Source organism: Bos indicus x Bos taurus, chromosome 24, assembly GCF_003369695.1.
Source record: "Bos indicus x Bos taurus breed Angus x Brahman F1 hybrid chromosome 24, Bos_hybrid_MaternalHap_v2.0, whole genome shotgun sequence".
NCBI classification, from domain to species: Eukaryota; Metazoa; Chordata; class Mammalia; order Artiodactyla; family Bovidae; genus Bos; species Bos indicus x Bos taurus.
Genome location: NC_040099.1, coordinates 49,107,538 through 49,123,645, shown reverse-complemented (window position 1 = coordinate 49,123,645; position 16,108 = coordinate 49,107,538). Strand labels below are relative to the sequence as shown.

Below are 16,108 nucleotides of genomic sequence, written 5' to 3'. Positions count from 1 at the left end.
CTATTTGATGTAATATAACAAACTACATTGTCAGGATGCAGAGAAATCAAACCACAGTATAGAAGGGAGACATTCATCTCAAGCATCCCACAGTTGGCAAGGAAGACAGTCATGCCAGCCAAGGGTATGCAGTAGTACAGCCGTGTGTAAGAGACAGAAGACGTTTGTAGTTAACAATGAAATTTATAGCCCTGATAAGGACCTATAATTTTCACATGGGCGACAAACAGTACTGTTGGATGTAGTACATTCAGCTGAAGGAGGAGTGAATGGTTGTATTTGGTTAAAAGGTACTTAGCGTTTCTCTTCCATCACTAACACACGTACCTATATTTTATGTTTTGTTAGGGATGCCTCATTGCCAGTAGATGGAAGGGTGGCCAGGGTGTTGAGGGGTTAAAGACCATGTATCATTGAAAAATATTTTGGGACCAGGGCTTTTTTGGTTGAAAGAGGGGAACTCTTGTGAAACTATACACTGCCAGATGCTTAGAGCTGTAATAAGAGGGCTTGTCCTGTTTTCCTATCGGAATATTTCCCCCAACTTCACCCACATCCATGCAATCACCACGACTTTGTCTTATTTGAGTACAGATTGAATTCCAATTTACTTACTTCACTTTTTCAAAAGTTTAAGCACATTATTTACTCTATCCTTATATTAAATGGTAAAGTCCTTGAAAATTGTGTGATTGATAGCCTAGTTTATATATTTCTAATGTACATAACTCTGAAGATTTTTAAAAAGTTAAAAATCTTAACCATCTCTCACTTCATCAGTATGGGGAAACTCTGCTTTAGAGGCCAACCTTGGGATAGATGGAATGAAGTTACTGGGGAACCAGATACGGGCCTGTTCAAGGAAGGGCTGTCTGTTCTCTGAGCACATAGGCACAATGCCCCTTTCTTATTTTCTGGATCAGAGTTATTTGCATGGGAATATGAGATAGGATTTGTCTCAGAGGACACTAGGCTTCTTATTCATTGTGTTTCCTTTCATACTCTACACTTTAGGATTACACCTGGCTCATCTTAGGTTCTCATATTTATTTATTTAGAGGTGTGATTCTCGAGTTTTACTTAGACAAATGAATTGTTACTTTTTATTGTTTTTCCTTTTTGAAAACAGGTATTATCTTCATAAATACTGAATTATTTCAGCAGTTTTTTTCAACTTTTCTTTAGTAGTTCTATTTTCTACTCTTAAAAGAGTAAGACTTTTAAAGTTTCATATGGCTTATATTATGCTGGATTACAAATCAGAGATTCTGACAGATTTCAAACTACAAAGGTGGATAAAATGTTTTAGTGTGCTATGAGTTTCTAAAACATTTTCCTCTGTTCTTTTATGGTGTGTTTTTTTTCTCTTTTCTGAGATGGTCAAAGCATTCCTTTTGGGAGACAAGCTGGGGGTAGTAATATCATGTTGTTTTGTGTTAGGAAAATTGAATTTGACTCAGAACTGTTTTAGGAACTAACAGTCACCAGATATTTTAAGAATGCTTTAAATGTGAACATATGTAAAAAAGTGAAAATATTAGTGACCTTCTCACCACCCTTTCCCCTTTCCTAGCACTATAGTATGATTGGCTGTAGTTCAAGATTGTATATGTTGCTGTTTTATATTCATTTTAAAATGAAAAAAAAAATTGCTAATGAAAGTTTCCTTAATATAGGCTGATTACGTAGAAAGAGAGATACTTGAGGACTGGGTGGGCCCTTTAATAAATAGGGTATGTTTTCATCAATAAACTAATATTTTAGTATATTTCTTTGAAGAAATACTGTTCTAAAGATATCATGTAAACTTTTTCAAATTTTAGGGTTTCTTTTACTACATTATTTTAGAAATCAAAACATTCTAATCAGAAAAGCAAGTTGTATTTAGTACCAGTAATCAGAGGTAACCACTCTAAGCATTATGGTATATACTTATCATCACCTTACAAAAGGAAATGCCTACTGTGGTTTTTTAGTGGTATGCATTTTAAGTTTAACATATAGAAAAATGTACAATTAGTGTATAGTTCAGTTCATTAGCAAAAATGAATGAACATATATGTAATTACCAGTCAGGACCAGTATTCCCAGCACCCTGGAAACTCCTCTCATGCACTCTCCTAATAGCTCTCCTCTCCCAGCTGCAGGGGAAACCACTGCTGTGACTTGTAGCACCATAGATTAATTTTGAACTTTATATTGATGGAATCATATGCTATGACTATCATATGTATTATTTTCTGTCTTCTTTGATTTGTAAAATTCATTTATGTTTTTTCATGAGGCATAGTTTGATCGTTTTTGTATTAGTCCATCTTAAGACTATCTCATACTGTATTTCTCCTTCATACTGTAATAAACATTTGATTATTTCCAACTTTTGCCTGTTAAAATAATGCTGTGTACATCTTTGTACATGTCTTTGCACATATGTAAGCATTTTATTGAGTATAATAATTAGGCAAATTGCTGGGTCCTAGCTGTGCATCATTCACATATAGTGGGTACAGTTAAACAGTTTTCCAAATTGTTTTCACCTATTACGCTCTCACTAGAGTATATGAGAGTTGGCCTTGTTCCACATCCATGCCCAACATGTTTTTGGAGAAGGAAAGGATGGAGTTGTGTTTTTGAGATATAATTTATGTACAGTAAAATTTACCTTCTATTAGTTTAATGAATACATACAGTCATATACTAACCACCATAACCATAAGATATTGAGCATTTCCATCATCTTAAAAAGTCTCCTTGTGTTCCTTTGCAGTCAAACCATAACAACTGGCTCTCCAAAATAGTTAAGCATTGCAGATATCTACCACTTAATATCAGTAATCGATTCATGAAAATCAGATATTATGCAAAAAAATACTAATCTGGAACGTATCTACCATTATTTTAAATTTTAAAAATTGTTTATATAATAACTCAAAATATTCAACCTGTTTTTTTTTTTTTTCAACCTGTTTTTAAAAGCACACTAAATGCCAATGTTTAACAAACTAGTGTGTTTTTATATAAAATGCTTAAAACATGGCTTCCTGATCAAAGTAATGATTTAAATAATCATTTTTTCCCTTCTGTTCAGTCATTTTTTCCTCTTTCTTGTTTACAACCTTTTCACCTTTTGCCTCTTACTGTATAACACTTAGCAAAATCAAGGGCTCGTTGTGAAAGGTCTTAGAAAACACGTTTAGTATGTGTGCCCAGTGGTGGAGAATGTCTCTCTCAGGGCATGACACTGAGATGCCCTCTTAGTTATCAATAACATCTGAGACATTCATCTTCTTTATTTTTTTTTTTAACACTCAGTTCAGTTTCAAAATGTCAGTGATTCTGTCATACCAATTACCTTTGTAATGAAATTTGATTCCCTCCCCCCCCCAGTACATTATTTTTTTTTAATGTTTTGAGTTTTGGAGGTATAAATATAAAAGATTATTTTATAAACACTAGTTTAAAAGGATTAAACTGAGTGACATGTTCTAGGAAGTTTAGATATTAAAAACTAGGTGACAGTCTACTGGGAAAATGTTAATTTTGTTGACGTTCTGGGTGATATGCCTGGCTTTCTAACCACAGGCTTGGTTTTCTCTTGTGTTGATGAATATGTCACAATTAATTCAGCCAGTTCCTTCTTATTTAATATTTAAGTATATATGTTTTCACTGAGCTTTAAGATGGCTAGCTCTCTCTTTGATCTTTGTATCGTTCTTTTTTTTTTTTTTGGCTGTGTTCAGTCTTCATTGTGGCACACAGGCTTTCTCTAGTTGTGGCATGGGCTTAGCTTGCTGCAGTGCATGCGCTCTAGAGCACTCAGGCTTTTTAATTGTGGTGTGCGGGCTTAGGGGCTCCGCAGCATGTGGGATCTTAGTTCCGCAGCCAGGGATAGAAGCCTTGTCCCACTGATTGGAAGGCGGATTCTTAACCAGTGGACCTCCAGGGAAGTCCCTGTATTCATTCTTTAGAATAAACTGTAGAGTTGGACTTGTTGTTAGGCCAAATAATCTGCACACTGCTAATGCTTGTGGTACACATTACTTGATTTCCCTTCCTAAAAATACAGCCCATTTACAGTCCTGCCTCTGGTGTCTGAAAATACCTGTTTCCTAGTATCCTCCCCACAGTTAAAGTATTATAATTTGAAATGTAGGACTAAAGCCAATTTTTGAGACCTATATTTAGACGTTTAAAAATAGCATGCTTTCCCTTTAAATACCAAATATAAAATCCCTGTTGTTTATATACTTTTAAAATATAAGTTCTGTCTTATACACTGTAAAAATAACCTTTGGTAAGTAACTGAAATACTAAAGAAAGTAAAGTTGAAGTAAAGGAGCAAATTAAATTTATAAGTTGAATATAAAACATTAAAAAGATGTAGCTCTTTTCCATCAAGGAGACAACAGGAAGACTTGTGCGTAAGTTACATAAATTGTTCAGTAATGTTCAGTTGCTAAGTCATGTGCGCATGCCAGGCTCCTGTGTCCTTCACTATCTCCTGGAGTTTGCTCAAATTCATGACTGCTGAGTCAGTGATGCTATCTAACCGTCTCATCCTATGTTGTCCCCTTCTCCTTTGCCTTCAATCTTTCCCAGCATCAGGACCTTTTCCAATGAGTTGTTTCTTTGCATCAGGTGGCCAAGGTATTGGAGTTTCAGCTTCGGTCCTTCCTATGAATAGTCAGGGTTGATTTCCTTTAGGATTGACTGATTTGATCTCCTTACCGTCCAAGGGACTCGGAAAAGTTTTCTCCAGCCTCACAGTTCGAAAGCATTAGTTCTTCTGCACTCAGCCTTTATGGTCCAACTCTCACATCCATACATGACTAGTGGAAAAACCATAGCTTTGACTATATAGACCTATGTGAGCAAAGTGACATCTTTGCTTTTTATATGCTATCTAGGTTTCTCATAGCTTTCCTTCCAGGGAGCAAGCTTCTTTTAATTTCATGGCTGTAGTCACAGTCTGCAATGATTTTGGAGCCCAAGAAAATGAAATCTGTCTCTGTTTCCACTTTTCCCCCTTCTGTTTGCCATGAAGTGATGGGACCGGATGCCATGATCTTAGTTTTTTGAATGTTGAGTATCTAGTCAGCTATTTCACTCTTCTCTTTCACCCTCATCAAGAAGCTCTTTAGTTCCTCTTTACTTTCTGCCATTATAGTGAAACTGATGTGAAGAGCTGCCTCATTGGAAAAGACTGATGCTGGGAAAGATTGAAGGCAAAAGGAGAAGAGAGCAAACTCTTAGAGAGATGTACTCTGCAAAGAAGTTAAATATAGCAGGGTGACAATATACAGCCTTGACATACATAAACTTGTATGCAGGACAAGAAGCAACAGTTAGAACCAGACATGGAACACTGTTATGACTGGTTCAAAATTGGGAAGGGAATACGTCAAGGCCGTATATTGTCATCCAGCTTATTTAACTTATATGCAGAGTACATCATGCAAAATGCTGGGCTGGATGAATCACAAGCTGGAATAAGATTGCTGGGAGAAATATCAACAATCTTAGTTGTGCAGATGATACCACTTCAATGGCAGAAAGTGAAGAGGAACTAAAGAGCCTCTTGATAAAAGTGAAAGAGGAGAATGAAAAAGCTGGCCTGAAACTCAACATTCAGAAAGCTAAGATCATGGCATCTGGTCCTATCACTTCATGGCAAATAGATGGGGAAAATGTGGATACAATGTCAGATTTCATTTACTTGGATTCTAAAATCAATGCTGACGGTGACTGCAGCCATGAAATTAAGACACTTGCTCCTTGGAAGAATAGCTATGACAAACCTAGACAGTGTATTAAAAAGCAGAGGGATCACTTTGCCAACAAAGGTCCATTTAGTCAAAGCTATGGTTTTTCCACTAGTCATGTGTGGATGTGAGAGTTGGACCATAAAGAAGGCTGATCACCAAAGAACTGATGCTTTTGAACTATGGTGCTAGAGGAGATTCTTGGGAGTCCCGTGGACAGCAAGGAGATCAAACCAATCAATCCTAAAGGATATCAACCCTTAATGTCCATTGGAAGGACTGATGCTGAAGCTGAAGCTCCAATACTTTGGCCACCTGATGCAAAGAGCTGACTCATTGGAAGAGACCTTAATGCTGGGAAAGATTGAAGGCGGGAGGAGAAGGGGCAACAGAGGATGAGATGGTTGGATGTCATCACTGGCTCAATGGATTTGACTTTGAGTAAACTCAGGGAGACAGTGAAAGACAGAGAAGTCTGAAGTGTTGCAATTCATGGGGTTGCAAAGAGTCCAAGGCAACTTAGTGACTGAAGAACAACAACATGGTAGTTGGAACATTTTTTGGCATTGATGGTCTTTGGGATTAGTAGGAAAACTGACCTTTTCCAGTTCTGTGTCCTGCTGAGTTTTCTGAATTTGCTACAATTTGCTGCATAAAGTAGCACTTTAACAGAATCATCTTTCAGGATTTTAAATAGCTCAGTTGAAAATCCATCATGTCCACTAGCTTTGTTTGTAGTAATACTCCCTAAGGCCCACTTGACTTCACATTCCAAGATGTCTGGTTCTAGGTGAACAACCACACCATCATGGTTATCCACGTCATTATGACTTTTTTGTTTAGTTTTGTGCATTCTTGCCACCTCTTATTAATCTCTTCTGCTTCTTTTAGGTCCTTACCATTTCTGTCCTTTATCATGACCATTCTTCATGAAATGTTCCTTTGATACCTCCAGTTTTCTTGAAGAGATCTGTGGTCTTTTCCATTGTATTGTTTTCTTCTTTGTCTTTGCCTTGTTCATTTAAAAAGACCTCCTTGTGTCTCCTTGCTATTCTCTGGAACTCTGCATCCAGTTTGGTATATCTTTCCCTTTCTCCCTTGCCTTCTGCTTCTCTTCTTTTCATAGCTGTTTGTAAAGCCTCCTCAGACAATCGTTTTGCCTTCTTGCATTTCTTTTTCTTTGGAATGGCTTTGGTCACTGCTTCCTGTACCATGTTACAAACACCTGTCCATGGTTCCTCAGGCACTCTGTCTACCAGACCTAATCCCTGAATCTATTAGTCACCTCTACTGTATAATCATAAGGGATTTGATTTAGGTCATACCTGAATGGCCTAGTGGTTTTCCCTACTTTTTTGCAGTATTAGCCTGAATGTTGTAATAAGGAGCTCATGACCTGAGCCACAGTCACCTCCAAGTCTTGTTTTTGCTAACTGTATAGACTTTTCCATCTTTGGCTGCAAAGAACATAATTAGTCTGATTTTGTTATTGACCGTCTGGTGATGTCCATGTGTAGAGTCATCTCTTGGGTTGTTGGAAAAGGATGTTTTCTATGACCAGCATTTTCTAATGACAAGACTCTGTTAGCCTTTGCCCTGCTTCATTTTGTACATCAAGGCCAAACTTGCCTGTTAATTCCAGCTATCTCTTGGCTTCCAGTTTTTGCATTCCAGTCCCCTGTGATAAAAACGGCATCTTTTTTTGATATTAGTTCTAGAAGATATTGTAGGTCTTCATAGAACCGGTCAACTTCAGCTTCTTCAACAAAAGTTGTTGGAACATAGATTTGGATTACTCTGATGTTGAATGATTTATCTTACATACATAAGTATGATCAAAACCAGACTTTCCTAAGTACAGTACTGAAGAGAGTTGTAATCAGAGTACTATAAAAGCAGTTATTTTTTGCTTTATTAGAACAGACGAGTCTGATTTGGACCTTGAGGAATTTTTTAAAGCAAAAAAGTATGAGGAAGAAATGAAAGAAAAAATTTTAAAAATGGAAGAAAGTAGAATGCCTTCTTTGGTTATTTGTAAACTTGAAAAAAGTCTATAAACCACTGTCAGTTCTCTTCATTGATTTCTGAATTATTTTTTTTCCAGGGTCATCCTTTGTCTCCCCATAAACTCATGACAGTTTATTTCCTTTTCTTTTCTATATTTGTTTCTCCTTTTGACTATAAACTTCATGGATAGGGCCTCATTGTCTTGGATTCGTTCGTGTCTGATCTAGTTTCTTGCACTTTGATTGATCCATACCAGTACCTTACTAAATGATGAGACGAGTGTATGTAAGTGCCCAAGTGATAAGTACATACTTGGTGACAGTATGTTTCCTCTGTGTCTGGTATGTGACCCTTAAAAGAAATTAACTTCAACGAAGTTAAGTGATCATCAGATACTTTTTCCCATGCAAATGTTTCTCACTGGTGATGCAGTTATTCTGTATTTTGATGGTATCGGTGTCAGATCCTGATTGTGATATTCTATAAATTTTTAAGATGTTACCATTAGAAGAAATTAGTTGAAAGGTTATTTTTTTTTTTAATGAGAACATATGCATCTATAATAATCTCAAAAACTTTAAGGAGATTGATGGCCAAAAAATTTTTAAAAACTGTTGTTTGTTTTTTAAAAAGATCACTAACCAAGTAGTAATGTTTTGGAACTTTATAGCACATAATGAGCTCCTTATTGCAAAATTCAGGCTTAAATAGAAGAAAGTAGGGAAAACCCCTAGTCTACTCAGGTATGATCTAAAGCAAATCCCTTATGATTATACAGTGGAGGTGATAAATAGATTCCAGGGATTAGATCTGATAGAGTGCTTGAAGAACTATGGACAGAGGTTCGTAACATTGTGTAGGAGGTGGTGACCAGAACAATCCCCAAGAAAAAGAAATGCAAAAAGGAAAGGCAAAATGATTGTTTGAGGAGGCCCTACAGATGGCTGAGAAAAGAAGAGAAGCAAAAAGGCAAAGGAGAAAGAAAAAGATAGACCCAACTGAATGCAGAATTCCAGAGAATAGCAAGGAGAGATAAGGAAGCCTTCTTAAGTGAACAACACAAAGAAATAGAGGAAAAGAATAGAATGGGAAAGACTAGAGATCTCTTCAAGAATATTAGAGATACAAGGGAACGTTTCATGCAAAGATGGGCTCAATAAAGGACAGAAATGGCAAGGACCTAACAGAAGCAGAAGAGATTAAGAAGAGGTGGCTCGAATATACAAAAGAACTATACAAAAAAGGTTTTAATGACCCAGATAACCACGGTGGTGTGGTCACGCACCTAGAGCCAGACATCCTGGAGTGTGTAGTCAAGTAGTCCTTAGGAAGTATTACTACCGGCAGAGCTAGTGGAGGTGATAAAATTCCAGCTGAGCTATTTAAAATCCTAAAAGTTGATGCTGTCAAAATGCTGCACTCAATATGTCAGCAAATTCTGAAAACTCAGCAGTGACAACAGGACTGGAAAAGGTCAGTTTTCATTCCAGTCCCAAAGAAGGGCAATGCCAAAGAATGCTCAGACTACCACACAGTTGCACTCATTGCACATGGCTAGCAAGATAATGCTCAAAATCCTTCAAGCTAGGCTTCATCAGTACATGAACTGAGAATTTCCAGAGATACAAGCTGGATTTAGAAAAGGAGAGGAACCAGAGATCAAGTTGCCAACATCTATTAGATAATAGAGAAAGCAAGGGAATTCCAGAAAAAATCTACTTCTGCCTCATTCGCTACCCTAAGGCCTTTGACTGTGTGGATCACAATGAACTGTGGAAAATTCTTAAAAAAATGGGGTTACCAGACTACCTTACCTGTCTCCTGAGAAACTTGTACACAGGACAAGAAGCAACAGTTAGAACCGGACGTGGAACAACAGAATGCTTCAAGATTGGGAAAGGAGTATGTCAAGCCTGTGTATTGTCACCCAGCTTATTTAACTTCTATGCAGATTACATCATTCAAAATGCTGGACTAGATGAATCACAAGCTGGGATCATGATTGCCAGGAGAAATTATGAACAACTTCAGATATGCAGACGACACCACTCTAAAGGCAGAAAACTAAGAGGACCTTAGCCTTTTGATGAGGATGAAAGAGGAAAGTGAGAAATCTCGCTTAAAATTCAACATTCAAAAAACTAAGATCATGGCATCTGGTCCCATCGCTTTATGGCTAAACTTGATGGGGAACGTGGAAACAGTGACAGATTTTATTTTCTTGGACTCCAAAATCACTGTGTATGGTGACTGCAGCCCCAAAATTAAAGGAAGCTTGCTCCTTGGAAGGAAAGGTATGATAAACCTAGACAGTATATTAAAAAGCAGAGACATCATTTTGCCAACAATGGTCTGTGTAGTCCAAGCTATGGTTTTTCAGGTAGTCATGTATGGATGTGAGAGTTGGACTGTAAAGAAAGCTGAGTACTGAAGAATTGATGCTTTTGAACTGTGGTGTTGGAGAAGACTCTTGAGAGTCTCTTGGACTGCAAGATCATCAAACCAGTCAATCCTAAAGGAAATCAACCCTGAATTGGAGCTGTAGCTCCAATACTTGGCCACTTGATGCAAAGAGCTGACTCACTGGAAAAGACCTTGATGCGGGGAATGATTGAGGGCAAGAGGAGAAGGGGGCAACAAAGGATGAGATTGTTGGATGGCATCACCGACTCAATGGACATGAGTTTGAGCAAACTTTGGGATATGGTGATGGACAGGGAAGCCTGGGGGTGCTGCAGTTCATAGAATTGCAATGAATTGGACTTGACAGCACTAAACAACAACAACAACAACACTTAATTGTGTTAGGATACTGGTTTGGCTTTTAATAGAGATCAGGTACCAGTGGCTTAAAAAAAATAGAAGATTTACATTTCTCTCACATGAAAGTCTAAGCTAGTCTAGGGGTATAGGCAGGTTTGCTTCCTGAGGCCATTCAGAGAATAGAGTTCCTTCTCTCTTGTTTTTTCATTCCCTTGGTCGTATCCTCATGCACAAAGCCAAATCTGCCTGCCCAACCCTCTACCTGAGTTCTTGCACATGTGAAGCATGAGGATTGGAAGAGAAAATAAGTTCTTTTTAAGGATATTATCTAAAACTTGCATGTGTTGTTCCTACTCACATCCTGTTGGCTGAAATTTAGTTATGTGGCCATAGTTTTCTGTAAGAAAGATTGGGAAGTATAGTTCTGCCCAGCTAAACGTCAGGGCGTTTTATTAATAAAAGGAAAGAGAGCATGATATTGGGATCAGGTAGTTACTCTGCCCTAATGTCTGCCCTGGAATGTATGTTCAGTGACTTCCTTGGCAAAACTGTCTTCCCTTGTTTCACTACACTTATAGAGGAAAAGTATAGATGCCTTAAGAGTTAGGTATATTTGTTGGATCATTATGGCAATGAAAATTGATATGAATATTTGCTTCCCCTTTCTCTAAACTCCTCAGAGACAAAGTATGATTTTTTCCTTGTTTGTATTTTTTACAGCTGGCATAGGGCCTAACCATAATTAGGTACTCGCTGCCTATTTATTGACCGATTACCCTTTTTTCTGTATTGATTGAAATGTCTCTAGCAGAATTGTCATAAGTATTTATCTGACCTGCTTTCTCCTTAATTTCTTCATGATATCTGTTTTGTTACAGGATTACAGCTCAAATATATGAATGTGACCCTTTTATCAGATTTTTATAGCTATGGAAGACAGTATAGTATGTTATCATGTGTTTTTGGTATAGTTTTGCTTGAATAATTAGTGTTTTATAATATAGATGTTAGATGTAAGAAATCAGTTGTAGTGTGGCAAGTGGCATGTTTAGTAATGTGAAGAAAGTAGTAATTTACCTTAATTCCATTGTCTTAATAGTTTGAGTTCAAAATTTCTTAAAATGAGTTGTTTTTTCTTTGATTATTATTTTACTGATGTTTCAGTTTGTCACACTTTATATTTTTCTCACATTTTTATTCTTAAGAATAAATAATCTTGAGTTACTACTTTTAAAAGGTTGAATCACCAACACTCAGTTTTTTCTTTTAGTTAATTTCAGTATTCTTAGTTAGATGAATTTTATTTTAAGCATTTATTTGGAGGCCTGAGGGATACAATTAAAGAACTTTGGAGATCATTCTTAATTTGGTTTTTAGAACAGAAGGAAATATACTGTAACTTTCCCTTATTTTTCTGGTGGAGAGAAACTTTTTTTTGCCAGCAGGAAAATGCAATTCCACTAAGATTCTTGGGTCAGAGATCAGAGGCTTGGATCAGCAAAAAGAAACTAACTTTTGGAAGAATTTTAGTCCAATTTTATGGGCCAGTTTAAACTACAATGTAGGCAATGGCAGGGTGCCTGCTTTCCCTATAAGGAAGGGAAAGCCACATGGCAGTGATATTTACCAGAGTAAGGAAGGAGGGCTGTGTGTCTGGAGGGGGTAGGGTGGGAGAGCTTCTCAATAAAATGTTCATTTGTCTGACATTATAAGCAGCTTTACAGCCCTCTTGGAAAAACTTGAAGGGGGTTAAAAAAAAAAAAAAAGGAGACTTGAAGTTCTGTTAAAAGAGAATCAGAATTTTGTTTGTTAAATTTGTCCAGGGCTAGTCGACTCTTATTTCTCCTAGTAATGAAGATGTGCAGCTGTGAAGAGAATCCAAAAAAAAAAAAAAAACCACTTATATTTTACCTTGGAGAGCATTTTGTGATTATTTTTATTGCCGATTGAACTTTCTAGTTGTGTTTTTCTTTGCTTGCAATCCTGGAACACACAGTGGTGGATATAGGGGTAGGCAGCTATGGAGCAGACTCTGAGTGGAAGGAAGTGACTGGAAATTTTTTAAAATGTCAAGATAAACAGCAAATCAGTCCCAAAGCAAATAATACTTGGCTACTGGTTGTACTTTCTTATATAATTTTGCTTTTCTTATTAAATGCCTCAAATTTCCCAACTATATTGTGAACATTGTTTTGAATAAATTTAAGTTTGTGTGTAGTGATCACTTATTTTTTTAGTTTGTTTTTAATTGTGTGTGTGTGTGTGTATTTACATACATACTCACATTATTTTTTAAAAATATTTTTTTCCATATGGTTTATCATGGGATGTTGAATATGGTTTTCTGTGCTATACAGTGGGACCTTGTTTATCCTTTCTATATGTAAAAGCTTGTATCTACTAACCCCAGCCTCCCACTCCATTCTTCCCTCACCCATCCCCCACCCCCACCCCACCCCCCCACCCCTGTCCCGGCAACCACCAGTTTCTTCTGTATGTCTGTAATTCTGTTTCTGTTCATAGATAGACTCAGTTGTGTCATATTTTAGACTCCACATATAAGTGACAGTCTTCTTCTTTCTGACTTATTTCACTTGGTTTGGTAATATCTAGTTGTATCCATGTTGTTTCAGATAGCGTTAGTTTATTCTTGTTTATGACTGAATAGTATTCCGTTTTATGTACGTACCACATCTTCTTCATCTGTTGGTCTGTGGATGGACATTCAAGTTATTTCCATGTCTTGCTATCATGAATAGTGCCACTGTGAACACAGCGGTATGTGTGTCTGTCCCTGGAGGCTCACAGGCAAAGAATCTGCCTGCCAGTGCAGGAGATGCAAGTTTGCTCCCTGGGTTGGAAAGATTCCCAGGAGAAGGAAATGGTAACCCACTCCAGTATTCTTGTCTGCAAAATCCCATGGATAGAGCAACCTGGCGTGCTGCAGTCCATGGGGTCGCAAAAAGTTCAGTTTAGTTCAGTTCAGTTCAGTCACTCAGTCGTGTCCGACTCTTCGCAACCCCATGAATCACAGCATGCCAGGCCTCCCTGTCCATCACCAACTCCTGGAGTTCACCCAGACTCACGTCCGTTGAGTCAGTAATGCCATCCAGCCATCTCATCCTCTGTCGTCCCCTTCTCCTCCTGCCCCCAATCCCTCCCAGCATCAGAATCTTCCAGTGAGGCAACTCTTCACATGAGGTGGCCAAAGTACTGGAGTTTCAGCTTCAGCATCATTCCCTCCAAAGAAATCCCAGGGCTGATCTCCTTCAGAATGGACTGGTTGGATCTCCTTGCAATCCAAGGGATGCTTGGGGCTGGTGCACTGGGACAACCCAGAGGGATGGTATGGGGAGGGAGGAGGGAGGAGGGTTCAGGATGGGGAACACATGTATACCTGTGGTGGATTCATTTCAATATTTGGCAAAACCAATACAATATTGTAAAGTTTAAAAATAAAATAAAATTAGATTTTGCATAGTTTTCTTCTCCAACACCACAGTTCAAAAGCATCAATTCTTCGGCACTCAGCCTTCTTCACAGTCCAACTCTCACATCCATACATGACCACAAAACAAACCATAGCCTTGACTAGACGGACCTTCATTGGCAAAGTAAAATGTCTCTGCTTTTCAATATGCTATCTAGGTTGGTCATAACTTTCCTTCCAAGGGGTAAGCGTCTTTTAATTTCATGGCTGCAGTCACCATCTGCAGTGATTTTGGAGCCCCCTCCCCTCAAAAAAAAATAAAGTCTGACACTGTTTCCCCATCTATTTCCCATGAAGGGATGGGACCAGATGCCATGATCTTAGTTGTCTGAATGTTGAGCTTTAAGCCAACTTTTTCACTCTCCACTTTCACTTTCATCAAAAGGCTTTTGAGTTCCTCTTCACTTTCTGTCATAAGGGTGATCTCATCTGCATATCTGAGGTTATTGATATTTCTCCCGGCAGTCTTGATTCCAGCTTGTGTTTCTTCCAGACCAGCGTTTCTCATGATGTACTCTGCATATAAGTTAAATAAGCTGGGTGATAATACACAGCCTTGACGTACTCCTTTTCCCATTTGGAGTTGGACATGACTTAATGACTGAACAAAAACAGCTGGATATATGCAGAGGAGTGGGATTGATCATACACTAATTCTATTCTTAGTTTTCTGAGGAACCTCCAACAAATAGGTCTTTTACCTCTTGTTTAGGTTAGGTTTATTCCTAAGTTTTTTGTTTTTAATGTGATTAAATGCATTTTTTAATCCAGATTCAGTATCAAGGAGATTTTTCTGGCCTTGTCAAGTGAGTATATAGCTATGATTCTTGTTCTGTACTTTGGCACTGCATATATAATATGAGAAATATTATAACACATATATATATAACATTGTGGTTTGGTAGACTTATTTGTAAAATAAAAATTCAGACTTGGTTTGTTTTTAAAGGTTGGCTCTTTGACTCTGGTTTACACTCTTCTAAAGTTATTTATCCATTCAGACTTTCGTCATCTTTTCCAATTTGGGTATTTTGTATTTTCCTAGATATGCATATTTTGCTTAGGTTTTCAAAAATATTGGTATAAAGTTGTACATGAAATTTTCTTATAATTGCATATATGTTTTGATATGTAAAGAAAAACTGAGAAAGGTATGTAAGAAACTTAATAATATCCTGATTATCTTTGGAAAGTGGAAGTGGAATTATGGGAACAGGAAGCAATAGTCTTTAGAAGTCTTATGTCCATGGGCAATATGAGAACTTCCAAATGATGGACCTGTTTTACTTTCATAATCAAAAAAGAGTATTATTTAAAACTTCAGAATATGAGAAATTGTACATAATTTACGTAATGTACACAATATTGTACATAAATAGTTTCATCTTGCTAGCCCCAGCACATTTCAGTTGTGTGTTTTCTTCTCAAGCTGGCCTCTGGACTGTCTTCACACTGGGTGGCGTGGGCAGCAAAGTGGCCGCTGCCTCAGAACTTTCTTCCCCTCTGGCCAACCAGAGTCTTCTGCTCCTGCTGGTGCTGGCCAACCTGACAGATGCTGCGGATGCGCCAAACCCCTACAGGCAGGCCATCATGTCTTTTAAGAACACACAAGGTTTGTGGTATTTTTTTACTCTGAATATTCTTTTCTAATAAGGAAAGAGGGTATTGCTTACTCCAAATTGTTTACTGTTTTTCAGCAGTGGGGATATATTTTCATATTGGTTTAAGATGAGAAAAACTTAAATTTTATGTCCGTATTCTCAGGAAGGTCAAGTAAATTTCAGATGATAACTACATTTCTTTATACCTGTATTTACATTTCTTTCCAAGATAACCAAGCCAGCATGGGCTTAATTTGGATCCACATCTCCTACCTATTGCGACTTCCCTGGTGACACTAATGGTAAAGAATCTGCCTGCAGTGCAATAGATGCAGGAGGTGCAGGTTCAATCCCTGGGTCAGAAAGATCCTCTGGAGGAGGGCATGGCACCCCACTCCAGTATTCTTGCCTGGAGAATCCCATGGACAGAGGAGCCTGGCGGGCTACAGTTCATAGAGTTGCAAAGAGTTGGACACAACTGAAGT

At 37.8% G+C, this 16,108-nt stretch overlaps 1 protein-coding gene across 3 annotated transcripts in view; it reads left to right on the top strand.

Moving 5' to 3' along the window:
* The window catches only part of DYM (dymeclin), a 394,524-nt gene that overhangs the window by 129,160 nt on the left and 249,256 nt on the right, over window positions 1–16,108 (top strand). For all 3 annotated transcript variants that reach the window (XM_027526260.1, XM_027526261.1, XM_027526262.1), the window contains one exon: window positions 15,452–15,634. In XM_027526260.1, the coding sequence (XP_027382061.1) occupies window positions 15,452–15,634 (183 nt within the window). The remainder of the gene's footprint in view (window positions 1–15,451; window positions 15,635–16,108) is intronic.